General features: G+C 45.3%; 1 protein-coding gene across 3 annotated transcripts in view; it reads left to right on the top strand.

Annotated features, from left to right (window-relative positions):
• Positions 1 to 27,607, top strand: part of Tbc1d1 (TBC1 domain family member 1) — a 207,428-nt gene that overhangs the window by 106,183 nt on the left and 73,638 nt on the right. For 2 of the 3 annotated variants that reach the window (XM_085836706.1, XM_085836709.1), the window contains 10 exons: positions 1,689 to 1,799; positions 2,593 to 2,725; positions 9,282 to 9,373; positions 13,594 to 13,704; positions 16,138 to 16,266; positions 17,497 to 17,583; positions 19,932 to 20,212; positions 22,132 to 22,290; positions 22,842 to 22,961; positions 24,043 to 24,182. In XM_085836706.1, the coding sequence (XP_085692832.1) occupies positions 1,689 to 1,799; positions 2,593 to 2,725; positions 9,282 to 9,373; positions 13,594 to 13,704; positions 16,138 to 16,266; positions 17,497 to 17,583; positions 19,932 to 20,212; positions 22,132 to 22,290; positions 22,842 to 22,961; positions 24,043 to 24,182 (1,363 nt within the window). The remainder of the gene's footprint in view (positions 1 to 1,688; positions 1,800 to 2,592; positions 2,726 to 9,281; positions 9,374 to 13,593; positions 13,705 to 16,137; positions 16,267 to 17,496; positions 17,584 to 19,931; positions 20,213 to 22,131; positions 22,291 to 22,841; positions 22,962 to 24,042; positions 24,183 to 27,607) is intronic. The other variant, XM_085836708.1, reaches the window with a different exon arrangement.

The following is a 27,607-nucleotide window of genomic DNA, read 5'->3' on the forward strand; positions in this document are numbered from 1 at the left end:
CAAAGAAGGTACTTTGATAAATGACATTCCCCCATGTAGCAGCCTCTGTTATTGCTTAGTTTGTTGATGGAGGACACTGATTGAGATCAGGATATATCAGCAATTACTGACTGGAAATGCTTGCCTAAAAGTAATGTTATCCACAGAATCTTGATTTACTCCTAATTATGTAGAAATATTAAAGTGTTAGATCTTGTCTTCTCTCTCCCTCTCTCCCTCTCTCCCTCTCTCCCTCTCTCCCTCTCTCCCTCTCCCTCTCCCTCTCTCTCTCTTGAGATAAAGTGTCTCTGTGCAGTCCATGCTGTCCTGGAACTCACTATGTAGCCATTCTGGTCTCTGAACTCAGAGATCTACCTGCCTACCTCTGTCCCCTGATCCCCACCCCGAGTGCTGGGATTAGAGCTGTGTACCACTGCACTGGGAGACCTTTGCATTTTTTAGAGCGGTGTGGTGCTTTATTCTTTCTTAAAGAAGTGAGGTTGGTCAGGTCATCTCAGCCTAAGTTACTAGCACCCATATTTCTGCTTGGTGATACTTTCAGAAGGCTTGATACATTGATAGTCACAGAAGGTACTTCATTTGTATTCAGGTTTTCTTTTAGTTTCCTTTCCTAATACCGTGAAAAAGCCACTTACAGCTTTTATGCTGGTCACAGTTCTGGTAGTTGGTTATAGTGGGGGACGTCACTGTGGACGCGTACATGCAGGTGCTCAGCTTCCTCTCTTTCTTGTTCAGTACAGGGTGTGGCCATGCGCCATCCACATTCGTGGTGGGTCTACTCAGCTCAAGTGATGTAATAAAATCCCCACCAATACTCTCAGAGGCCTTTCTCCCAGGTGACTCTCCAGCACCTCAGTTGACAGTGACAGCTAATGGTTGCTGCTGGAGCTCTGGCTTACTGTTGGAGAGCACGTGTTGCTTTGCTGAGGGCCCAGGTTCAATTCCAGCACTCACATGGCGGTTTATAACTGTGTCTCATTCCACTTCAGTGTCCACTGGCACCAGGCGTGCACACAGAATACATATGTACATAGAGGCAAGATACTCATTCACATTAAATAAGTCTAAAAAAGTTAGAGACCCTGCACAGTTGTTCTGGTAAGGCTGTCTCTCAGCATCTGTTCCTGGCAAATTTAAGTCAGGTTTGTGTGTTAAGAAGAGCTTGTGGGACATTGGCAGAGTTCTCAAACCTTTGTTTCCAAGATTTTGAAGCTGCTCTTCTAGATTTATAAGTCATTTTTTGCTCATTCTTCATGCAGTTCCGTTTACTATTGGCTTGCAATTTTAGTACAAATGCATTTTGATTTATTTTTAACCTTTATATATGTGAATTGTGTATACATATTGTTCCTATGTCTTGGTTGTGAATGTGTGTGTTAATCTCTGGTGTGCTGTTGATTTTTAATTTTAGTGTTTACGCCTTAGTGTTCCTCCTGTACCACCTCCCCAAAGTTCTAGTTTTTCTGTCAGCCACTCTGCGTATCTCTTAGTACTAAAGTGAGCATTCGGACTTGAATGTGCAAACCTTGACTCTCGCATGATCAAAGGGATATTTTGCTATGATGCTAATCTTCATTTGAAGATATGTGCTCAGTGCTCTGTAGTGCTCTGTAAATGGGCAGTGTGACCATGGGGCTGTCTTCAGCCATCACAGCAGTGCTCAGTACAACGTCCCCCCTTCTCCACAGGGCATCAGACATGTGGACCACTTTGGATTCATCTGCCGAGAGTGTTCGAGCGGCGGCAGCGGCGGCTTTCATTTTGTCTGTTACGTGTTCCAGTGCACAAATGAAGCTCTGGTAAGAGGACGACACTGCCCACTGCAAACCTTGTGAGCAATTTCAATCCTGCTGAGTCTTCTGGGCTGGCCAAAGCTGGAGAGCCTTGCTGAGAGAGCAGTATTTGCCTTAATTATCCACTCGTGACTAATACCTTTCTGCTACGCATCCGAGAGACTCATTTGCATTTTCATTTTAAATTTCAGTATTTTTGAAAGATACGCTTGCTTTCACCCTTTGCTCTAATGCTGCATTTAGAGTTCTAATGCATTCATTTTACCCGAGTGTGGTAGCCCTGTTCTTATAAGTCCCAGTATGTAGGCTGGAGGTAGGAAGACTGGAAGCTTTAGAGCTGTTCAGCAAGTTCATGACCCTCTGTTGTGGTACTTAAAGAGGAAGGGAGAGAGGGAGGGAGGGAGTGAGGAAAGAAGGAAGGGAGGAAAGAGAAAGGAAAGGAAAGGAAAGGAAGAGAGGAAGAAAGAAGAAAAAGAGAGAGAAAGGAAGGAAGGAAGGAAGGTAGGTAGAAAAGGAACTCCTGTGGACTTTGGACCGGAGGTCCTTGCTCTATACTCATTTACAATGTTCTTACCTTGTGTCTCACCTGTTAAGAGTGCTGACACTAGAGGAGTCATCCTCTGACAACAAAAAGCAACCCTAGCAGTTATTTCCACTATTTCCTGTCAGTCTGTGAAAAATAGCCCAGAAAAAAAACAATTTACCACACAAAGTCTCTCCTGTGAGCTTGCTGTCGCCATCAGTCAGCCGGTCAGTCGGCCCAGCTGACTTGTTGTTGACCCTTGGCTCCTCTATGCAGGTTGACGAGATCATGATGACTCTGAAGCAGGCTTTCACGGTAGCTGCGGTGCAGCAGACGGCTAAGGCACCAGCCCAGCTCTGTGAGGGCTGCCCCTTGCAAGGCCTGCACAAGCTCTGCGAAAGGATAGAGGGTGAGTAGGGGGCACTTGTAGCGTGTAGCACCAAGGCCTTGGGTGGGAGTGCTTGTGGCACTACTCTGTAGGACCATGTCAGAGGGATCATAGAAGACCTCACATCGTGCAGTGGATGTGTTCTGTGTGACAAGAATCTTTCCTGGGCATGATGGAGTCAAAGCTAAGGACCCACACCCCCTCTTGCCAACTCTCCTCCAAGACACCCTGGGAGGAATAAAGAGGTTAGGAATACGTGTGGTCAAACATTTACTGAGCTGTGTGAGAATGGTGGGTCTTTCAGATTGAACACAACAGAGATCTAGTGAAATGAGACCTAAGAAGTTTACCATGTTTTCTAGTAGAGAGACACCTGCAGTTCTGCCAGGGCAGTTTTAATGGAGGAGAGCAGAAAACGGGTTCCGATTGAGAAGTGAGTGGGAAGGAATAAAACCCAAAACCCCAAAACCATGGTGACAATCTTAACTAGAGTTTCTAGACGCTTATGAAATGTCACCATTTGCAGGATTTATTTGATAATAAGAGTTACTGTTTGGTAGTAAGCCTTTCTATCATGAAGATGAGATTGTCACATGATTTAAATTATCCGATTGTAGAAACAAAGACATGATCATCTTGTGTATCTAGAATACTTGTCACAAACAAATAATTCGGTAAAGAAAAACTATATTGACATTTAGACCTAGTTTCTCTTTTTTTTTTCCTAAGTAATTGTGGGAAACAGTGCTTAGATGTTTTTAAAAGATACTGACAATTTTAACTTCATCATGGTGTGAAGAAAAAGTAAAATTATTAATAATTTTATAAATAAGTTGAGAGGTTAGAGCCATCTAGGGATAAACTAGGGTATAGCAAGCCCCGGATCCACTGTCTGACTACCAGGCAGGCCCTACCTGCAGCTACCCTCTCTCTTGAGTGAGAACTGTTCAGGCTAGAGTGAAGTCTGGCCCTGGTCATCAGGGAGGGGCAGCAGATAGGGTGGTAGTGAGTGGTCAGGACTCCTTTGAAGGAATCTGGGAAGAAGTATTGTGTGCCCCTTTTCTTCATTTTGCATCTAATTCTATTTTGTAGGTGTATGGTTTTTGGATATTGTCATATGATTTAAATTATCCAATTGTAGAAACAAAGGCATGATCATTTCTTATGTATCTCGAATATGTGTCACAAACTGTAATTCTATAAAGAAAAACTATATTGACGTTTAGACCTATTTCTTTTTTTCCTAAGTAATTGTGGGGAAAGTATACCCAGATATACAGTGTATCGTTTTCACCTTTGTGTTTTAAAGAGTCTGGTTCTTGACTAAGGCTCCCACTGCTCTCCTTCCTTTCATCTTCCTGAGTCACAGCTCACCCACCAGTCAGGCAGCCACCCTTCTACTTTGTGTTTTCCTGTGTGTGTGTCTGTGTGTGTTGGGGTAATTTGTGGTGTCTGAATGTATACATATGTGTGCCTGTGTGTGTAGAAGCCAGAGCAGGGGCATGGCGGTTTTCCTCTGTCTTTCTCTGCCTTGTTGACTTCAGACAGGATTTCTCACTGAACCAGAGCTGGTTTTGGCTGGATTCGTCCTGCTGTTAAGTGCTGAGGGTCTGTTTGTCTCTGTTCCCGGTGCAGGAGTTAGAGGCCCGAGCAGTGCCCTGCTTTGATTGCAGGTTCAGTTGCTTACAGAAGTCTCTTACCACTGAGCTTTCTCCCTTTCTGACTCTACAAATTGAGTTAATCTTGGTACCTTGTAGAGTGGAATCAGTAGGATTTGGTTTCTTGGTTTTGGTTTCTTTCACTTAGCACTGCATCTTCTGGGTTTGCTCATTTTATACATGTCAGAATCCTATTTCTCTCTTTGGCTGAATAATATTTTATCAGTTGATTCATTTATTCACCACCGGACATTCGGGTTCTTTTTGCCTTTTCCTGTGTAAGCAGTAGTGCTAAGAATTTTGGTATACACACATCTGTTCAGGTTTCTGCTTTCCATTCTTTAGAGTTAGTGGATTTGCTACTTCATATGGTGAGTGTTCATATGGGTTTCTGTTGCTGTGGTGAAACACCATGTCCAAAGCAATTTGGGGAGGAAAGGGTTTATTTGGCTTATACTTCCACATCAAGGTTAATTATTGAAGGAAGCCAGGACAGGAAACCAAACAGGGCAGGAACCTGGAGGCCGAAGGTGATATAGAGGAATGATATGGAGGGGTGCTGCTTACAGGCTTGCAATCCATGGCTTGCTCAGCCTGCTTTCTTATAGAAACCATGATGACTGACCTAGGGATAGCCAGACCACAATGGGCTGGGCCCTCCCCCATCAATCACTAATTAAGAAAATGCCCTATAGGCTTGCATATAGCCCAGTCTTACAGAGACATTTTCTCAATCAAAGTTCCCTCCTTTCAGACAACTTTTGCTTCTGTCAAGTTGATATAAAACCAGCCGCACAGTGTGTCTGTTTAACTTTCAGGCCTTCCTGTACTCTTCTATAATAATTATATTCCCATTATTCACCGATCTTAACTTCTCTGCATCCTTACAGAAGTGATTTTTATAATGGTAGCTGTCCTAATAGGTATGAAATGTTACCTGGTTATTTTTTTTTTATGAGATAAATTAAACATCATAAAGCCTGAAAAGGTTAACTTGGGTCATTCCAGTGCTCTTGAAAGAAGCATGATTGATTCATTTTAAAAAAACATTTCCATGTTGTTACTGCTTGCTGATAGCATATAAACTATATCTGGAATGAGAGTTTTGCTTTAACGAGAGAGCGCAACTGAGAGGCTCGCTAGCGCTTTCCACACGAGCTGTCAAGATAAGGCAGATGATGGTAGAAATGCCCCTACGGGCCAACTCAGCCAGCAGTGACTTGGGCCTTACAGGCAGAGGAGATCTTGATCTGCAGAGCTGGCTTCTGCTGAGTTCCACTTGGTAAATCAGCATTGGGCCTGAGCATGCAGAAAGTTACAGCTGGAGGTTCTATTCGGGACCAAGGGTTTGCTGTTGTGGTTTGGAGAATAATCATTCAATTCCCTTTTACATGATAAAATCCAACCGTGGCAGAAAACTGTACAGCTATAGAGAGCATCCATTAACTATTGAACAGAGCCACGAGGCGTCTGGGAGTGGGTGTTTTACTCACTGTGTGTGAGACATTACTAACGGAATAGATGGTGAGGTATGAAGAAGAACAGATTTTGGGTCCTTTAATTTTTATGGTTGCAAGTCCAATAAGTAGAATGGAATGATTTCTCAGAAGCCGTTGTAAGGGTGGTCTTGGGTGGGGACGTATCTCAGGGGTAGCATCCTGACCTGGCATGCATGAGGTCCCAGGTTCTAGGCCAACAACTCCCACCAAGCATTTTATCATTGCCAGTTGAGCATCCCTAATCCTGAAATCGAAAAGGCTCCAAAATCAGCAAGGCTGTGGCTCAGTGGCAGAGTGCTTGCCTTGCTTGCATAACACCCTGGGTTCAATTCTGTATCCTGCAACCCCCCACCCCCACCCCCCGAGAAAGTTCTTCAATCGGGAAGTTATGTTCTGACCAAGCAGTCCACAAACTATAGGAAGGACCAGTAACATTACCATAAGAATAAAGACTTAGAGAATTTTTTCATTATTTTATGTATATGAGTACACTGTAGCTGTACAGATGGTTGTGAGCCTTCATGTGGTTGTTGGGAATTGAATTTTGGACCTCTGCTTGCTTCAGTCAGCCCCGCTCACTCCGGCTCAAAGATTTCTTTATTTATTATAAATAAGTACACTGTAGCTGCCTTCAGACACACCAGAAGAAGGCATCAGATCTCATTATGGGTGGTTGTGAGCCACTATGTGGTTTCAGGGATTTGAACTTAGGGCCTTTGGAAGAGCAGTCAGCGCTCTTACCTGCTGAGCCATCCCGCCATCCCGAGAATGTTTTTTTAATCAGTTGATGTAGTTGAGTTATGTCCCAGAATGTATAAAATAGGAGAAATACATGTGCATTTATTCTAAATACACAAATAATATATATGTGGGTACACCACATACTCAGTGCTAGCATGCTAGCACAGTTTCTAAGAATCAAAGCTACTCTGGAGTATGTACTTGAATTTTATAACCATAAAACTGCTGTGATACTTAAAGAGCATTTTGCTTATTTCCGAGTTTAGAGGAATAGGAGATTGCTAAAATTAATCATGCTCTCTCTGAAAAACAACATATTGAGTTGGGGTAGACGGGTCTACCGTGGTGAGGTATCTTGAGTTTAGCTAGGCCCAGTCAGAGGACCCGTCCATCCATATGGTGAAGAAGAGGCAGAGGCTTAGGATTCAGCCTGAGGTTTTCAGTGTGTAGTCTAACTTTCTCAGAGGCCTGAAGCTTCCCTCACTGGCTAACAGTGCAGAGTTTGTTGCTTAGACTAGATCAGGGACTTTTTCTTATATTTGGAAAGGTTTTTAGTTGGTTTTCACTGGGTACTTATTAAACTGAGACACCATTGTGCTTCAGTATTGAAGTATTGCTACAGAAAGCCTTGAGCCTGCCCCTCTGGCCTTTTCTCTACCTCATCCCACCTCTGTATTCACTTATGTCCTGGAGCTATCTGTGTGTTGGACCACATGATTCTACCAATCCATAGTGATCTGGTTCTGGAAGCAGACAACTCACCTCCTTAGTTGATGGGTAACCTTGGACAAAATATATGAGTTTAGCATCTTAGTTTCTTATCTATACATTGAAATTACTAAAAACAGGGCTGGCAGGATGGCTCAGCGGGTAAGAGCACTGACTGCTGGTGGCTCACAACCACCCATAATGAGATCTGACTCCCTCTTCTGGTTCGTCTGAAGTCAGCTACAGTGTACTTATATATAATAATAAATCTTTAAAAAATAAAAATAAATAAACCATCACATAAACATTTTTTAAAAAAGATAACTAAAAAAAATCCCTACCTCTGTGATTATTTTGAGATCTCAACATAGGAAGTATTGAATGAAATGGCATTAATTTTATGGTGACCTGGTAGAGTTCATCTTGGTTTAAGACAAAATAAGGAAAAATAACATTCTGGAAGCTGAAGTGCCTGCTGGACTTTGCATAGGGTCAGGACCTTGTGCCTGTGCGGCCAGTAAGGAGGGCTGGGCTGACCTCCAACTGAAAGAAGAGAGCGGGACACTGGCTTTGGGACAGACTAGCTACTGACAGACTTCTGGCCTGTCGTGAGTTCCCAAGTCATGAGCCGTGGACACAGCACACTCAGCTGTGCAGTAGAAGTATGTTTTCTGAGTCACCCGGCTCCTTGCTCTGGCAGCCTTCTTTCTCTCCAGCCCTCAGTCATCCATGGAGATGCTTTGACCACTGCTCCTGCTACTTAACTAAGTAGCCACAGTCTTTACTTAGCTGCCCCCCAGGGCTCTTTAAGCACATCCTGCTGTGCAGAACATTCCCATGCAGCCTTAGCTGCCGCTCAGGAGGGTCATTGTTTGACAGAGTGAAACAAACCGTTTAAATCAATTGAATTCCATTCTTTGAGTCTCCCTGCTCCCCACTCCAGCTATACATACCTGGTTTGGTATGATGTAATGGTCGGTTTTATTTATAAAACCTACCCTGCCTCGGGGCCAAGAGGTTTTTTTTTTGGTGGCAGGAGTTTGCTCTTTGTCACCATCTTGAATAAAGGACTCTTGTTTGGCCTTATATTTCTGGTGGCCATCAATTATTTCACTATCAGCTTTGTCCAGCCCCTGAGCAGGCCTCCTTCCTCAGCATGGGGAGACTTGGGCTAGCAGAAACTACCAACAGGTCTTTATTCTGTGGAGGTCGGACTAACAAGTTCTCAGACTTCACATGTTCTCTGACTCTATACCTGACATCAAAAAACCACAAACTAAGCCCTGTACTGTATTCGTGCAGGGATGGAATATCTTGAGATTGTAATCGGTGCTGGGCTTTTATGTGGTCATTTTTATAGCGTTTCCTCAGAATCCTCGGTAATGGCCATGGTCTGGTCTTAAGACAATTAAACACGCTATGAGAGGAACAGCATCAGCCACACAAGGGCGTGTGTCTCTCGGGGATGTAAGTGGAAGTCAAGGAAGAAGTAGGATTCAGTTTCAAATCAGCACCAGCTGCTTGTTATTAAGGGTGTATTCACGTTCTCTTGTAGTTAGAAGAGTTTGTCATTGTTGAAGGAAATGTTTGGGTTGCCTTCAGTATTTTCAGCTACAAGCATGGTAAAAGCAGACTAACAGTAATTTGGAGCTGCATGCACCTCGGGCAGAGTATACAAGGGCCGCATTTGAAGTGGCTTTATAAAACTCTGTGTCCTTGGTCTTTCTGCGTATGAGATTTGGATAATATCACACTCATGGAGTTGTCTTGAGAATTCAGTGAAATTCAAGTTCGGTCTCGGAGTGCAGCTCTTCACACAGCAGCATTCAGTTACTTCACAGTGATGCTATTGTCAAATCTAGTGTCCTGAAGTGGGTGGGTGAGAAGGTGAAGGAAATGAGTTTGGGAGGTGGTAAATCCAACTCAGGACTGCCCCCACAGACCCCTTGTCTTTTTCTCTCTTCTCGACAGGAATGAATTCATCTAAAACCAAATTAGAACTCCAGAAGCACTTGACCACACTGACCAATCAGGAGCAGGCCACCATATTCGAGGAAGTTCAGGTACAGTAGCATGTAGCAGGGAAGCACAGCAGGGAGTGTGCTTGTGGAGTGTTCGGTGGGTGGTGAGGAGTCAGTGGTGTCACCATTCCCCAGGGGCATGAGCCGGTGTCCTGTTAAAAAGTGGGTAGACCAGAAGGCAGAAGGCCACATGCTCTCCTTTGTTCCTGGGAGCCTCTGTCAGTTTCTTCCCATGAAGTCACAAGACATTTGTACATGGGTTTGAGCACAATTGGCCCTTCTGTATTCTTTGTTGTCTGTTTTGAAAATATATGTGTCATATGTTAGAGCCTTAAACTGAAACGCAAAAATCAAAACAGACTGAAACCAGCACACACAGAAGCACACACATGAGCTGCATGCATTAGACCTGGAAGTCTGCTTTTACCGTGCTTGAAGCTGCTGCATTTGGGGAAACCAGGCCACTGTGTCAGCCTGCCTAAGGCCTGCTTGTCAGGAGGGAGCTCAACACGGATTTCATGTATGCCAGTACCTGGAGCCATTTTTGTGGGGTTTTGGCAAGTGCAGTAAGACAAAGAATTAATACGTCTTTGCATGTGTGCATGTGTGTGTGTTGTGTGTGCCCACTAGTGCCTTGTCAAGTTCCACAGTTAGGGGCCGACTAAACCAGACAAGCAGGTAGCCATGCCTTTGTTCTCATCCCCATGGGCGAGGGGATGAAAAAGCTCAGCTTTCTTTCTGTTCTCACTAAAGTTTTTCAGTTCCCTTGTTCTGTAGGCTTGGCATACATTTGTAGAAAGACTAGGAAGATTTTGTGATGGTTGTTTTCATTTAGCAGATGGCCTCGAGGGTTGTTTTATTTGCCTGTGCTTTGCTTCTTATTCTTAATGCATTGCAACTGCAGCCAAGGCCATCAGTGTGAACCACTTAGGCCACGGTGCTACCAGGTCACTCGGGAGCATTTTCCTGGTAGGCAGGCAGGCAGGGAAGATGCACCTCCCTTCCCTAATGGTTTTCACTTTGATGTAGACAGCACCATGTAGCTTTCTCTGAGCAGAGGGGCGATGCCTTAGGAAGGCAGTTCCCAAAACCCTCCTGCAAACGGGCTGTTTGATGTCCGACTGCAGTAGCAAGGAGTCTAATGGACATGACCCCCCTCGTCTGTGAGCAGAGACATGGGAAAACAGCGCATAATACAAGTGTACTTGAAAAGCGGAACTATTGTGATGCTATTGCAGAGTGCACTTTAGTGCTCTCCACAGCTCTAGATTCTGATGGCTCTGCAGAACAGAAGCAGCCATGTTGTTCACTGGCTGAGAAACCCCAGCTCATCCTTTACCTTCCACCAATGCAGACGTAGGCTTTTGTGAGAGAGACATATTTGATCTTCCATGATGGCATGTTGATGGTCTTCCTGAGTGGCTTTCATGGTTTTTCTAGTCTTGGTCACTAATCAGTGACTGTCCCTACTAACGTATTTGAAAATTCACATAGGTCAAAAAGGTCATATAAAAATGTGATGTACTCTTTCCTGGAGGGTAATTCATTTCTGAAAAGCTCTCCCAAAGGTCAATTATTATAAAGCCAATGTAATTACCATTAACAGTGATGCATACTGTGTCATTAGTAATGATGCGTATCATACTAAGTGTTTCTTTAGGAGAAAGTTTAAATAATAACTAGGCAAATGTACTGGAGATGATGGTGGCTGACCTTGAACCCTCAGAGTACTCAATAGTGGACAGGCTCTGGGGTGTTAGCCTGTCCTCACCTGAAAGACCTCAGGACGCCACACAACTACCATTTTATTTACAAGGTGCTTGACAGGATATTTCAAACATGAGCAGGGGTCACCTGTGACAATGATACCACAGGGTCCTGCTCTCTTCTCCTGCTGTCCTAATCTTTTTTGGTTTTGTTTGTTTGTTTGTTTTGTTTTGTTGTTGTTGTTTTGAGGCAGGGTTTCTCTGTGTAGCCCTGGCTGTCCTGGAACTCACTCAGTAGACCAGACTGGCCTCGAACTCAGAAATCTGCCTGTCTCTGCACCACCAATGCCCGGCTTGTCCTAATCTTTTTAATTGCCCCAGATTGTACTAGCCATCTTCAGCAGAAATATCTGCCTTCAAGCTGACATTGCAGCAGTGATAGTAAAAACAATGGCTCCAAGTCTTTAGTTAAATCCTGAGCGTGGTATTCAAGCAAAGTGTGGCTTACCTGGCATTCCCACAGCAAAGCATGACTTACGTGGTGTCCTCGCAGCAAAGCATGGCTTACCTGATGTCCTTCCAGCAAAGCATGGCCTACCTGGTGTCCTCGCAGCGTCTTAAGCTTTCTCAGTGTTTGCATACTCACTATCAGTGTCAGAAGTTTCTCTGTTGCTTTTATGGTACTCTAGAGGACCCTTGGGGGAACAAGGTTGAGAAACTAACTTTCGGTACTTTTCCCAAGCAGCTTGGCTGTTTTTGATTGTTTAAATTGATATATAACACATTTATAGAAAAGCACACAAGTGGATGCTGTATGCACCATTGTGGTCAGCACCGAGGGTGAGCATGGAGCCTTTTCTCTGCTGCTGAATGCACCTGTCACTGTCCTGGGTATCACTGCCCCTGGTAACTGCCATCCCAGCTCCTGGCACCTCTGACTGTGAACAAATTATTGACTGCAAAGCGATGCTACTCAACTTGATTCATAATCATTTTTGTGATTGTCACTCTGATTAATGGATGTGCATAAAAACTGAAAGAAGTAGTGGTTTAACCACTGTAGAGAATGGTGAACCACAGGAGAGATTTTAGGGTGGTGACACATCCCTGATCTTCTTGAAGGCAGTGGGAGGGTAACGTCGCCATACTTCACAGTGATTCTGAGGAAGTATTTATTTCTTGACTCTGTGTGACACCACAGAGAATGCATTTCTGCTGCACTGCAGCCATTGCCTGGGGGTGGTTAATGAGTTCGCTGGGGGTCTCCTGGCTCCTGCAGGCTCCCCCATGCCTGCTTGTGACTTCATTTTCTGCCAGTTTGAAGTTTTGCCCCCCTCTCTCTGGATCTCTGTTGCTGGTATGTGTGTGCACGAGCACTCAGAGTTCCACTGCATAGTTCCCGTGATCAGACTCAGGTCAGATGGTTGGCAGTGAGTGCCTTTATCCGCTGAGGCATCTTATCAGCCTTTAAAACTTGCAATTCCAAATGACCTTTTCTGGAAGTCTGGATTATCAGAATTCTGGATTAAGCTTTCCTTATCGTTAACGCTTGTGACTCTAAGGATAACACCACTGTCCCTTCGTTAACTGGGAAGAAATTAGCCAGTGGTGGCACTGACACAGACTCTGTTGCGTGTGTAGCTGATCCATCTGTTCGTCACTCCTGACCTGTTCAAGGGCAGGCTACAGTCTGGAGTTAGAGAAGAACAAGGCGGATGGCCAGGAACTCTGTGTCTCTCTGGGGTGATTTGGGCAATTGGTTTTATTTTCATTCACAGAAAGGAATGTGTTGAATTAGATGACTTCTGAAAATACCCTGTGGCTGATAATTCAAATGCAAAGATTTGGAAGGTGGATGGGGAGAGCCCACAGTATTTTGTGTGCCACTATGGCTAGATGGAATGAGTGGTAGCATGTTCTCATTTGTTAAGCAGTGTGCCTTGCCACTGCTGGCAAATTAAAAGTCCTTGTGAACTTTAAAAAAGGAGAGCTAAAGGACCAGAGAGAGGGTAGAAAGGGAGGGAGAGAGATAGAGGAGGGGAGAGGAGGGCATGGGAGGACAACTGAGAACTTGGCATATAGGTGTTCATCAAAGTGTCTGCTTCACAGGGACACACGTGCCACATGACGGGAACACTCACCATGTAGCAGTGTGACCCTGGATCCAATTGAGTTCCTTTCTAGATCCCTAATCTTAAGAGCTTATAAATGTGTAACCATTATGACTTGACTCTGGGTGTTTACATAGATTTTGTTTTATCTCTTTTTAAAAGCTGTTTATTTATTAACTATTTTAACCCCCACTATTTGACGTTAAAATTTTTATCTTGGGTAGAAGGACATCGAAGATGACTCCTAAATACAGCCCAGTTAGCTCTGCCCTCCATTCGGTTAAACAATTGCCTGCACTCTTAGGGAGACTGGTGCCCCCTAGTGAGGTCATGGAAGAAAAGCACTCGTTCCTGGGTGGAGGCTGTTAGCACACTGCAGTTTTGTCCACAATAAAAAAAAAAAAAGAAATGTAATGTTTATGTTTCTGATTTTTTTCCCCAAAAGAAATTGAGACCAAGAAACGAGCAGCGAGAGAATGAATTAATTATTTCTTTTCTGAGGTGCTTATATGAAGAGAAGCAAAAAGAGCACAGCCACACTGGGGAGCCAAAGCAGGTGAGCGCCCTCTGACCCCAGGGTGGGGGTGGGGGCCCTTATGGGGCTGCTTACTTAGTCGCAGAAGCTAGAGAGCCTCTTCCTCCCATAGGCTTCCTTTTCATTGTTGCACAGCTGGAGAAAACGAGGGACGGTTGGTTGTGTTTAAAGATGGCGAGAGACGTTTCATAGCCACAGCACGTGGGAGAAGCTGGTCTTTGTTGCTTTTGTCCTTTGAATTGAGATTACATTATTTCACAGAAGACATAGAGTCTTGGGGTAGTTATAACATGTTTTAAATGTGTCCTAGCAGTAGGAATTAGGCCACAGTCAGAGAGCGTTCTGTATCCATCATTTGGCAGAAGTGTAAGAACGCTGTCGGTGTCCTGGAAAGGCATTCTCTTGTGCCCCAGTGCCATGGCTATGACCTGGAAGCATCTCAGGAGAGAAACTTGAGGATACCTGCTGTCACTGTAGTGCTTAGACCCTGTGACCCAGCAGTGTTGTCCCCATTATTTCCCTTGCAAAACCTTTTATGTGAGTGCTTCAGGAGCTATGCACAAGAGAGTTCACTGCAGCCTCCATCCTAAAAGTCGGAAAATGGAGTAAATAATACTTAGTAGCAGGGACAGGAATAGGTTTGTTATACAATGCACTCAGACTGTACTCTGGCTGAAGGGAGTCAGCCAGAAGCATTTGTGAACATGAATAAATATTTAAAACAATATTGGGAGAAGAAAGATAATTCCAGAAAGACCTGTGTGGTGTGGTATGGCAGTGTGTGTGTTTGTGAGTGTGTGTGTGTGTGTTATTTAAATCGAGATTTCACATATGAGAGAAAAAGTGACATTTGTTCTTCTAAGTCTGGCTTATTTCAGTTACCATGTTTATTTCTAGTTCCACCCATTTCCTTCAGATGGCATAATTTTGTTCGTTTATGTGGCCGAATGAAACTGTTGTATACCTGCACCACACTTGCTTTATTCATTCATTTGTTGATGGGCATCTAAGCTGATTCTGTTCCTTGCTAATTTGACTAGCGCTGCAGTAAACATGGATGTGAAGGTGGCTCTGTGTACGCTGGCTTTGAATCCTGAGAGTACACAGCCAAGAGTGGCCTACCTGGGTCACGTGGTAGTTCTCTTTCTAGAGTTTTGAAGAATCTTCCTGCTGACTTTGATAGTGGTCACACTAATAGTGGCATCTATTCCTTAGCTGGTTATTTACATGTGAGGCAGCATATGTTTTATGAATAGATGTAAATAAAAATACAAAATATGAACTAATATAAGCACCAAATTCAAGAGAGTGCTTGCCACGGTGGGTGGTACTGGTGGTTGGGAGATTCCAGTAAAGAGTAAAGGTCTAGGGGCAGAAAGAAGCCAGAACGTAGGTAGCAGCCATGATAAGTGACAGACGTGAGTAGACACTCTGCTTGGTGTTGGAATGACCATTCATTCATTTAAAGGCCATGGCATATCTGGGAAGACAGTTCCGTCTACAGGTGGGGGACCTCAGAGGGGCAGCAGGGAGTGCACTGGCTGTGCTACACAGCTGGGGACCTGACAGTGAGTTCCAGAGCGGCCTGCTCCTCTCACCCCTCAACGTCTGGGGGTGCTAACTTGGTCAGACTTAAGTATGGCAGAGGTATTTGTGTTAGTCTCTGTACTTTCTGTGTGCTTGACTACTGCGGAGAGTGTGCTGGTATTTAGAGGGATGGAGAATCTGTTTGCTTGTCTTTCCTTTCTAGCAGACAAAGCCGTCAGTGAAGGTCTGTGTGAGCAGGGGGGTGCTCAGATTGGGGTGTAACTTCTTGGAAACGTACTTCCTTGCAAACAGGGAGCATCACGTATTCAGTGCCTGTGGGGTTCCACCGTGCTCTGGCTCAATGTTAGCCTCGCTGAGAAAAAGCAGACTGCTTTCATAGGAGAAAGACCGGAAGAGGGAGAGGAAAAATGAGAGAGATTATAAAAAGCTATAGGAAGGATGGATTCAGTGGATAAATTTAATTTTTAACTTAGTCTCTCAAATGCCCCCATAGGTAAGATACTGCTTTATTTTACAAGGTTGTCAAAGAAAGTTTTGTGCCAGATCCTGTGTTTGGTGCTTGCCATATTCCCACCTGTTGTAGTCTCGTAGCACCGTGATCTGATTAGATTATGGTACTCCCAGTTTACTAGGGGAGAAATCTAGGCTCAGTTAGAAAACAAGGCCACAGTCATGACATCGCAGGTTTCTGATTCAGTAGCCTGAGCGAGCTGGCTGATTAGGTCTGAGCACATTTTCTCATTTTATCTGGGGGAGTAGAATGCACACGAAACTTGCAGGCATGTTGCTAAGGAGCACATGGGACCCCAGGCTTTCAAGAGGATGGGCCCCACAGGCCATTCCCTCCTGTGCACCAAAGGGTAGAAATTTTAATGGACTTCACTTTTCTTTGTTTTTCTTTTCTAGACACTACAGGTGGCAGCAGAGAATATTGGGAGTGAACTGCCACCCAGTGCTAGCCGGTTCAGGTTAGATTCTCTGAAGAACAGAGCAAAGAGGTCCTTAACAGAATCCCTAGAGAGCATTCTGTCACGGGTAAGTGGCATCCTTTCTTCTCACTGAGGTTGAATCATTTTTAAAGCAGGGTCAACTCTATTTTATGTTTCATCAGACTTAAAGCAATTATTATCTAGATGTTATTTATTTATTGAAGTAGTGTCACGCTATTTAGCATACCCTGACTTCACACTCCCAATCTGAGTGCCTAGGGCTCCCAAGTGCTGGGAACTTATACTCTTTTTTTTTCTATCCCATGGGATTTCCTGCTCCCAAGAGTGTTATTATTTATACAGTTCCTATAAAGAACATGGATTATGTATGCCAGATGTAGGTCCTATTTCCCTGGTGTTCCTAAGGACAACTTCAAAAACTATCCTGTCAGCTCCTTTCGTTGGGTATTTGGAACTCCCTAGAAGCAGATTCATGAAATATTTGACCCATGGGCCAAATCCTATGAGCCTCTTTGTTTTCGTAAATAAAACTTACTTTATTTACACAGTGTCATTCAGTTACCTGTTATCTAAGGCTACGTTTGTACACAATTGACTACTTGTCACAGAGGCCACATGACTTACAGATGACCAAAAAATGTGCCAATGTAGGGCTCTCTCAGAAGATCCAAGTACCCTGAGCGTCACCTGGAGTCCCTTAGGAAAGCTTCCTCCTACCCTATGAGTGTGAACAGCCTTATGTTTCTTCTAACAAATCAGAACTTGATTTTATGTTAAAGACTCACATCTCTGGTGCTTACCCTATTTTGTTACAGTTCTTCCAGATGTTAGGCATGTTCCCTCTGAAACATAAACTTTAGTCAGTTAAAGATGACTTCGTGAAACGCTATTGCTGAGATTTTTCTAAGCATCCTTAGAGATAATTCAAAACAATCCAATTATAAACCAAGACTGAAAGGGCTTGCCTTTGAGAGTTCCCAGAGGGATGCAGGTTGATTGAGTGACATCCAGGTGGCCGGTTACGATCGCCCATGACTCAGGAAGGAGCTATTGAATATGCTTTGGGGATCATGATAGATGTATTAGGCCTTCTTGCTGTTTGTTGTCCCTAGCACATGACTGATCCATGAGGCTCTGTGGATCATTTAGGTTGGTATGATTCTTAAAATGATGACAGAAACGTGATGGTTAGTGCAGGGTTGTGCTGAGCTGTGCTTGTCAATGAGTTTATTTTCCGATTTATTTAACAAGGCCAGGCTGCTTCCAGATGGTGATGACTTTGGGGCTGTGGCTCAACTGCCTTTTCTTTTCGTAGGGTAATAAAGCTAGAGGCCTGCAGGACCATTCCGCCAGTGTGGATCTGGACAGCTCCACTTCTAGTACTCTAAGTAACACCAGCAAAGTAAGCATGTTTCTCTTTCAGTGGTGCCCTGAAGATGCAGCCAACAGACTTGCCCATCTTGACTCTACACAGCTATCAGGACAAAAAAGCCCCATGTCCCTCTAGTCATAAAACACTTAGTGCTTCCAGACTTCTCTACATGTAGAGGGCAAGCTGTGGGAAAAGTTTTAAATAAAAAGGCCAATAACTATTGCTATAAACAGAGAATCAAGATCATATTTTTAGACAGATGAGACCTAATCTGTAACAACCATGAGCTTCTTATCCAAAGTTGATTTTGTAATAATAAAAGATTGAGAGAGCTTCAAAGGTGGGAGGGGGTTGTGAATTCAGGGAATTGTGCAGCAGAAATTCCTGAGACTGTGGCCTGTAGCTGATCCCATGACTGTGAGAAAACATGATTGTTTTGTTTAAATAAGCAGCCAAGCCTTGCCCCGTGGTCTGCCACAGAACACAGGTATGATGTGTTGCCTGACCGTCTTCTGTGGTGACACACCTGCTTGTCCAACCCTTGCTTTCTATCTTGTTCCAGGGGCATTTACACATGACTGGACCTGGTTTATTTAACCCTACGACTGCCAGTCAGGAGGCAGCCTTCCTCCATATTGTCAGCATGCTCTGATGTAAGAACGAGGAAGCTTGTGAGCCCCAGCCCCTCTCCAAAGCTCTGTCCTAGACTTGGAGTTTTCAAAGACTTCAGATCCTCGCCAACAATAAGAAAGACATTTAACATTTGACATAGTTTGCAAATACACATAGCCCTCCCACACAAAATGAAAATGAGTTAAAATGAAAGCGCTCTCTGGATAATGGGCTGCATACACTGTTATTTCTGCTCATTTATTTTTAAAATGCTCCTGGCAAGCCACTAAATTGATATTACTACCTACTGGTGTGTGTAGTGTGTGGTTTGAGACTCATTCCTTTAGATGAACATGACTCAGACTTTAAGCTGCCTCTGTGCTTCACTTGTTCTGGCTGGGATCTCAATGCTGACACTGCTAGGCAGCAAGGCAGTGTCGCTGCTCCTGCTGCTTTTGTAGACTGGCGTTGTGCTGGAAGACCTGGAAGTCAGTCTTCTCCATGTAGCGTTCTAAGTTAAGGCACAGCAGGCCACATCGTCATCCAGCCTTCACAGGACACACACTGATCGTACCTCCCCGTTCAAGTGTGCAAATGTCGTGTGCTGCTGGTTACCTATTGTAAAAAGATGGCTGGGTCCATAGGTGAGAAGGGACAGTTGAACAAGAAAACCCCACATGAGGGGGAGTGTGACAAGAGCTGCAGACAACAGATACTGGTGGCTTGGACCTCAGAGGAGTGAGGGGAAGAGGTGTGGTTTGGTAGTAGAAAGCTTGGAGAAGGGAAGGTACTGATGCTACGAATTAAATCCTGTGGAACGCCTGGGCATTGTGCCAAGGAAGTAGCCAGGGAGTCGGGATTCCAGATACCTTAGTGTTGATTATGAAGTTCTTAAGACTCCCATCCTTTGTTTTTATGTGTCCCCTCCATCCTCTTTTCTGGTTTTGTACCTAGCTCAAGGTGACCTTGATGGCCCAGAACTCCTGATCCTCTGACCTCTGCCTTCTAGGAGCAGAGATTATAGGCATGACCACCAAGGTCGATTTGTTAGGACTCTTGTTGAATGTTTGAGCATACAGTAAGGAGGGAGGACTTAGTGAAACTTTAGCTTATTTCTGTAGCATCAGTCGGAATACAAGCCACTTTAAAGTGGTCTCATCTTGCTTAATTCAAGAAATGGTGCAGTGAATTTTCACTGTACTCTTACAGAGGCAGACAGTGGAATGCAGCAAGAAGTTAAATGACTTCCCCTGAATTATGGCAAGTCACAGGTGACAAAAATGTTTCTACTCCAGGCAGAACGTGCAGTATAGTTTTAGCATCAAGAGTACCAAGTTACATCTCAGCATTAGATCAGAGTCAGAAAGAGCCTTGAACTGTGGGTAAACATCCATGAACATACTAGGCAAAGATAAAGAAGTTGGTGAAGTGGTGGGGACTCTCCATACAGGACCATACTTCCTATAAGCCTGTGAAAAGCCTGTTTTCTGGAGTTAGCAATCTGGTCATGGTATTTGAGCAGTCAGTGTTGTAGCTTGTGAACTTCATTATTAATTTTGGAACTTTCCCCGTCTCTGCAGGAAACAAGAACCTGGCTCTGAGAGGCAGGTGTTGTATATAACAGCTTTAATACCCTTATATCTTTGGTAACCTCTAGATGACATTCTAGTGAGACAGTCCTATGAACGTAATGTGTCTGTGTGCTTAGATTGCCAGTCCCCCCATCCCCCTGTCACATATCTAATCTGCTGTCTGTCTGCTCTTAGGAGCTGTCCATGGGTGACAAGGAGGCCTTCCCCGTCTCTGAGACCTCCTTCAAGCTCCTTGGCTCCTCAGATGACCTGTCCAGTGACTCAGAGGGCCACATTGCAGAAGAGTCTGCCCTGTTGTCACCCCAGCAGGCGTTCAGAAGGAGAGCCAACACCCTGAGTCATTTCCCAGTAGAGTGCCCTGTGCCTCCAGAACCTGCCCAGAGCTCTCCAGGGGCCTCTCAAAGGAAACTCATGCGGTACCACTCCGTGAGCACAGAGACGCCTCATGAACGCAAGTAAGAGTTGCTTAAAGTGTCAGACTTACTGTATATGCTGCGTATACTTTTCAGGCAAAAGAATAACCCGAGCCGAGTTTGACCCTTGGCTTCAAAAGATAAAACTTGAAGCAGTGTCAAGTTCTTCTTGGCTCCCTCAGGAAGTATGTAGAGGTCGGTGCAGACATTGATAGCAAGCAGGTAGACAGGAGCAAAAATGGTCCTTATGTGTGTCAGACAGTCCTTAATGCATGAGATGTTGTCTTTGGAACGTGCCTGCTGGTTTGGGGAAAAGTGGCACGTAGGTGTGAGTGGAAGAGTTTCCTCTTTCGAACTTCTCGATCTGGGCTGTGGTGGGATGGGGACGCCATGTCCATAAAGCAGGGAGAGAAAGCTGTACGTGGGTGTCCACGATGACACCCAGAGGCCTGGGCACATCTGATGACTGGCTGTCTATGATAGAACTTGAGTTGATGCTTTCTGAAATCTGTCACTGTGGGAATTCTAGATTCATCATTCACTCCTTATCTTAGGGAGGGTTACTATTGCTGTGGTGAAACACCATCCCCAAAGGCACGTTGCGGTGAAGGGGCTATTTTGGCTCACACTTCCACATCCTAGTCCATTATTGAAGACAAGCTGGGGGCTCCTGAGGGAGGCAGGAGCTGATGCAGAGGCAGAGGGGTGCTGCTTACTGCCTTACTCTTCCTAACGCGCTCAGCCTGCTTTCTATAGAACCCAGGCTCACCAGCCCAGGGGTGACATCACCCACAGTGGGCTAGGCCCTCCCTCATCAGTCACTAAGAAAATGCCCTACAGGCTTGCCTACAGCCAGATCTTAGGAAGACGTTTTTCTCAGCTGAAGCTGCCTACTCTTTGATGACTCTAGCTGGTGTCAAGTTGACACAAAACTAGCCAGCACATTGCACTTAAGAATTGGGCTCAAATAAACAGTTAAACCTTTCTGGCTGTAGAGAAGCATAAGCAATGTGTTGAAAAGCTTTCCCGTACTCTTCCAGGTCTGTTAGTGACTGACCCCAAGAACCAGAGACTGACTGGTCCCCAAATTATCCTTTAAAATACATTGAAAAATGAGGCAATACTCATATATGGTAGCAGCCTCCCACTGGCTGCTGACAGCAGAAGCTGGGGACATCTGTGCCCATGTGACTTGTACCAGGAGCAGCCATTTGAGTCAGTGCAGTGGTTGGTGTTTGATGAGTGTGGCGGGAAGGCGTGACATGTACTGATAATCCTGAGCCACACACAGAGCCACCAGCTTTGTTTTCCTAGGCCGCTCGTTGGGCATCATCCTTGGGTCTTTAGAGTTGGGCAGGTGACTGATGTCAGGGGAGGACTTCCTCCAGGACCTGTTGACAAGTCTGACGTTTCTGAGACAGGCTCCGCACTTTGCAGCACCCTGTGAGCACACAGCTCCCCATCATGGCTGTGTGCCCACTCCCTCTCGATGGCATTTGTAGTGCCAGTCCTCAGGTGAAAGGACCGAGTGCCGAGATTCTTCGATTTTCCTCTCAGAGAGTATGGCTCTGTCGTGGGCTGTGATGAACCAGCTGTGGGACGGTGGGGACACGCCCACCTTTTGCATATTTGTTTTGCTTTCTCTCTTGTGAACTTTCCTCCTCAGTCTATTGGAAACGGGACTTTGAAATCCAGGGCAAGATGTCCTTAAGGGAAATGTGGCTTCTAAATTCTGAGTTATTTTCTAAAATCTTATCTGTCATTTCCCAACAAGGGAAATGAGCAGAAAGTATTACTGGAAGCATAGAACCGATCAAGGTCCTGACAGGGTTCGTCTGTGACAGCGGTCCCCGACTGCTGATTCCTGTAGACACTCAGCAAAGCCTCCTGTTCTCGTGTCTGTCCTCCCTTTGCAGCGTACCCTGTCCAGTCTAATCCCACTTTTTCCGATTGCTGTTTAGTGTGGACCATCTTCCTGGGGGTGAGTCTCAGGGCTGCCCAGGGCAGCCTTCAGCTCCGCCTCCACCTCGTCTTAACCCTTCCGCCTCCTCACCAAACTTCTTTAAGTACCTAAAACACAATTCCAGTGGAGAGCAAAGTGGGAATGCTGTGCCAAAAAGGTGAGCACACTCGCATGGCAAGTTGAGTGTCGTCTGTCTGCCAGGCATTCACACGGAGTCAGCCCAGCCGCATGAGGGCTGTCCCTGCAGGAAGCCCCAACACTGCTTGTGTGTGTAGGGGGGCCTTTTGCTATTGTTCGGATTTGCTATTTTCAGCTGTCCTTTGAATTGACTTAATTTTACTCTTAGTTTTCTTTAAGCTGTTGTGAAGTGTCTCAGTGGTGAACTGTTTTAACATGTAACCTGCACATCCCTTGATCTTTATGGGAGCACACACGTGCATGTGCGCAAGCTAACAGCTGTGTTTGTAATTTGTACCACGTTAGAAAGCTTCTGATTAATTTAGATAAGTGTGTTATGTGGAGGGTGGTGATCTTTTTTTTAATTTATTGACTGAAAAGGAGAGTCAGTTTCAGTCACAAAATATTTTATGTCTTACCTGGTCTACTTCTTAGCATCACAGTGAAGAACTTTCCTTTTTAAGCTTAGAGTGCGTATTTTGTGTGTTTATATTTCTTTATCCTAAACTCTTTTTTTAACCAAACTCTTAGTGTCTTCTACCGTAATGCCCTGCGGAAAAAACTCCATTCTTCCTCTTCTGTGCCAAATTTTCTAAAATTTCTGGCTCCCGTAGATGAAAATAACACCTGTGACTTTAAGAACACGAACAGGTAGGGCTCCGTTTAAATCTGCCAGGTCTGGATGCGATGATGTGCTGGGTGCTGAGTTGTTTGATAGATGGGACATTTCCGCTGCTCTCCTGCCATTTAGAACTCTAGCTAAGCCCATTGTGTCTACTTCTTAAGCCATTTCTCCTCATCCCTGCCCTTTGTAAAGCACGTAGCCACCTTGCGGTTTTGTATAGGGCTGTTTTGCTGGCTCTGTTATCAGAATATAGTCTATGGTTCTGTGGGGCTGTTAAAGGGCAGTAGCCTATGCCTGTCCTCATGCGGCCAGCGATCCAATCCGCCAGCTGTGATCATTGCCTCACTGTGGTGTATACTGAGTGTGAACTGCAGGGTCCTGCTCAAACTCTCGTGTGAGTGGAAAGAAAATTAATGAGATATTTATATATTAACAATTATACTTTGTTTTATAGTTTTAAAGCTAAAGGTTTTAAAGTAGGCACCATCATCAGTGATTGTATCATTAGTTCCTTGATGGTTCTCTAATTAAATTATAGCTGCTTTTCTGTTTTAGCGCGCATGCATGAGCGTGGGGAAGCGGGTGGGAGGAAGGACTGGGGGGTGGTGTGTGGATGTGTGTGGATGGTGTGCTGTGTAGGTGTGATCCGGGTATGGATGTGTGGTGTTGATGTATGCTGCGTGTAGTGTGTACTGTGTGTGTGTAGGGAGGAAGAAGAGGGAGGGAGAGAGATTTATGGCAGTCCAATCATGGGATAGAGGCTGGGCTAAGGAACGTAACCCCACAGGATGGCTAGTGTGGATTGGGGTTCTGGTGACAGTGCCCCAGCTAAGTAGTTTTTTCTCTTTTGAAGTAGCACCCAGAAAGGCTCAATTGGAAGCTACGGTCTATGGAGCATACGTGTTAATTATCTTCTATGATAGCCGTACAGGGCATGTGAACTTGTTGTTTTCACAGTGTCCTTTAAGAGTACTGACCCACTGTGACTCTGAGTTAGCGTCTGTGGTCTGTGGCTATCAGGGGATCTGTTTATGGAAAGATAAAGCCAGCTGAACTATAACTCTGACGCCTCCCATCACTCATGAATCGGCCATCTTGCCATTTTAGGGACTTTGAATCCAAAGCAAACCACCTGGGTGACACAGATGGGACCCCTGTGAAGACCCGGCGGCACTCATGGAGACAGCAGATATTCCTTCGAGTGGCCACTCCACAGAAGGCTTGTGATTCCCCAAGCAGATATGAAGGTAAGGCCACCCGTGAAGGCTCACCCCTTGTAAACACCACAGAGGTCTCGGACGCCCTGCTCCTGGGAAGGAGGTAGAGAGAGGACCATTTGGCTGGAGTGTCACAGGCAGTCTCTGAGATGAAATTAGGGAAGGACAAAAGGTCACTTAGGACCCTGCTCACGTCTCAGACAGGGACAAGGGGGCCCTGGAGCCCTTATTCAGACTCTACTTCTCCCTGGAGAGAACTTCAACCTGGATTGAGCTCTCTAAAATTCTCAGAGTAACCTAGGCTTATGACTTTTGCCACACCTACATAAGGGAGCAGAAAGCTAATTAGAAACATTTTCTGTGTGTGTTGGGGCGGAGTGGGGGGTGCTGTCCTGGCTGGCCTGCGACTCTATATAGACCAGGCTGGCTTTGAACTTAGAGAGATACACCTGCCACTGCTTCCCAAGAGCTGGGATTAAAGGTGTGTCCCATCACTCCTGCCAGGTATTTAAAATTCATAATCTAAGAAAAAAAGTCATGAAGTGTGGGTAGTAAACAACTCCGGTGGTTCCTTGTACAAGCTCAGACGCTCCATGATTGTCCATTCTGTGTTTACGCTCCACACTCCAGGAGGCCAATCGTGAGCTACCCTGAGAGGAAGCCTTACTGCTTCCTTAAGTAAAAGAACAAGGCAGAGACAGCTCTCAGCCTTCCTTGCTCCTAACACAAGCCTGTAGTCGTTTTAAAAGCATGGTGTTTGCTGTTCAGTAGCGATACTACTGCAAGAGCAGTGGTGTGGTCTGTGAACTAGGGGTTCTGATTTTTTTTTTTTTTTTTTTGGTTTTTTGAGACAGGGTTTCTCTGTGTAGTCATGGGGGGTTCTGATTTTTATGTCTGAGCCGAATCCTGTGGGGAGGATTAGTTTCTAAGGACAAAATTCATAAAACCGAGGTTGAACTAGAGGGTGAGCAGTGAGGTAGTGGTGAAAAGGTTAGACGGACAGATACCATCATTAGAAACCTATCTAAGGAGGGGTTACACTGTACTTACAAATGCACTGTCTAATAAAGCTAAGGAAACATCTTCAATGTGTCTGCCTCCCACCCGTGCTATGGATAGAACCCAGGTCCTTGCGCATGTCAGGCAGATACTCTACCACTGAGCTGTGCTCCGGCGGGCCCCCTCTCCTTCTGAGTTCAGCAGTGACTAGTTGGAGTTTTGTGAGACTGACAAGTTTAAATTAGCAAAGTCTGAGAGGGCTAGCCCTGCTCCTGAGCCTACAAAGGGTTGGTACATCTCAGGTGGTTAAATGCAGTGCCGCACTCACCACGTGGAAGCAAAGTTGTGAGATAAATAGGAATCCAAGTTCCATCCAGCTGTGATGAGACAACTGTTTCCACAGCGAAGCCAACAGAGACTGTGAAGGGAGATGCTAAAAGCTGCTTGGTGGCTGAAATATGAAGCCCAGGGCTTACTGGTACTCCCACACGGTAGTGGCTGCTTACCATTGTTGTCTCTGGAACCCAGGGAAGCCACTGGCTGGCTGGGTGAGGCTCTCAGCACTGAGCATTTGGAAGGACCATACTTGGTAAAGATTCACTCTGTCCCGGGTGGTGTGGCAGGGGTGCTAGTAAATCAGAGAGAAGCTGTGGCAGGCCGGCGGGCTGTGCTCATCCGAGGGCACGGCCGAGGGCACGCAGACACACTGCTTTCTCTGAGTAGAGGACAGTGGTGCTCCACCTACCAATTAAGTCTCTGGTCTTCAGAGCCTCACTGTTGTCCCTACCACAGACAAGTGGGTGGCGGTACACTTGTCCCTGGGCAAAGTTGTGCACACACTTGTCTCTTAAGTGGTTTTGTCTGTGGATTTCACTAGCTTTCTGAGATTGGGGTCCTTTGGTGATCTTGTTGAAAGGTGGATTGTTGAGGTGGGACCAATTGCATCCCCAGCTCTGTCTCTGAAAGGCTTTCTTTCCCACTGATACTGCTGTGAATAGCCCATTTTGAGTAGTTAGGGCATAGTGTAAAGCAGCCACAGTGGGTATGATATGGGTTTTCCAGGCCTAGCTAGTCTCTGGACCTCTGCAGTCTACACTCAGGGCTCTCCAAGGTCCAAGAGCCTCCATAATCTCAGTTCTCAATGAATTTCTTGTTTTCTTTGTGGTGGCAGGAACAAAGACAGGGCCTGCTGCCTGCTGGGCCACTGCTCACCACCGAGCTGCCAGGGGCCTTTTATGAGAAGGATGCGTGTGTAAGAAAGCAGGGTGTACTGGAGAACAGTGATACCGAGTAAGAGGGTAAACATGGGCCTGGGAAAGCTGCGGTCTACCCTCATCCTCTGCAGGCGGGCTTTGCCCAGTGCTGTGCTCCAGGGATGCACTGTCTACACAAGTCGGCTTTCGTTGTCAAGGGCTCTCACCTCATTGTCAGGACAGCAGAGGGTGCTGGAAACCAGCTCTTAACTAGCTAGTCTGTGCTGTGCTCTTTAGTTTCTTTTCTCACTGTACCATACGAAAGAGAACTCTTTGTCATTATGAAATAATTTTTAGGCAGCTCTCCATTTGGAACGGAGAGAATCTTTTTGTTCCGTTTGTGCCAGGGAACAGTTTTAGCCTTCATCTAGTTCTTTTCATTTAAGTATTTCATATCACAGTGTGCATTTTACCAACAATAGATGCCTTCAGATTTTGACATGTTTTGGAAAGGGGACGGAAACTCTTTTTGGCATAAATAAGAGTGATTTATTGACTTGAAGCGCTTTATGTGAGTGTATAGTCCAGGAAAGCCAAGGCTGGGCGTTTTGCTTTGTTTTGGCTTATGAGTACAGCTGGGTTGCCTAAACCCTGAAGAGCTTTAGGTTAGATAACACATGAACCAAGAAGTAAACGTTTAAGGCCAAGCTAAAGCGTGTAAGGGGTCTTCCGTGTGACTTCTGTGTTACTGTGCTAAAGGTAGGAAGCACTTAGTGGCTGATTTGTTTTCAAAAATTGTTTTACCTCAGGGAGATTTTAATGGCTAACATAAGTGAAATAATGCAAACACCGTCTTCATCTCTGCACACTCATTTTCTCTTGATCAGGAGTGCTTGTCTTTCACTGGGCACGGGGACTTCGTTGTTGAGACTGGGTCAGCCCAGGCTGCCCTTGAGCTCACTGTATAGCTGATGCTGATCTCCCTCCACTTCTGAGTGCCGGGGTGCCACAGGTGTGCCCCCCGTGCCTGGGTTTTGGTGGTGGTGGTAGTGGGTGGTATCTTGTCTTTCTGGCTTTTGTGTTGTGTGTTAGTTTAGTGCTGAGGTTGGACTAAGGGCTGCATGCCTGCGGGGCAAGTACTCAACCACATGGACTTTATCCCTGGTCTCCCTGGGGAGATTCTTAAGTACCCAGCCTGGACCTGTCCTCTCACAGGCCAGACTCATGTGGGTTCTCCAAAACTGGGATTGCTGCCACATCAAG

The sequence above is a fragment of the Mus caroli genome, unplaced genomic scaffold (assembly GCF_978045245.1).
Source record: "Mus caroli unplaced genomic scaffold, Mus_caroli_1 scaffold_4, whole genome shotgun sequence".
Classification (NCBI taxonomy): Eukaryota; Metazoa; Chordata; class Mammalia; order Rodentia; family Muridae; genus Mus; species Mus caroli.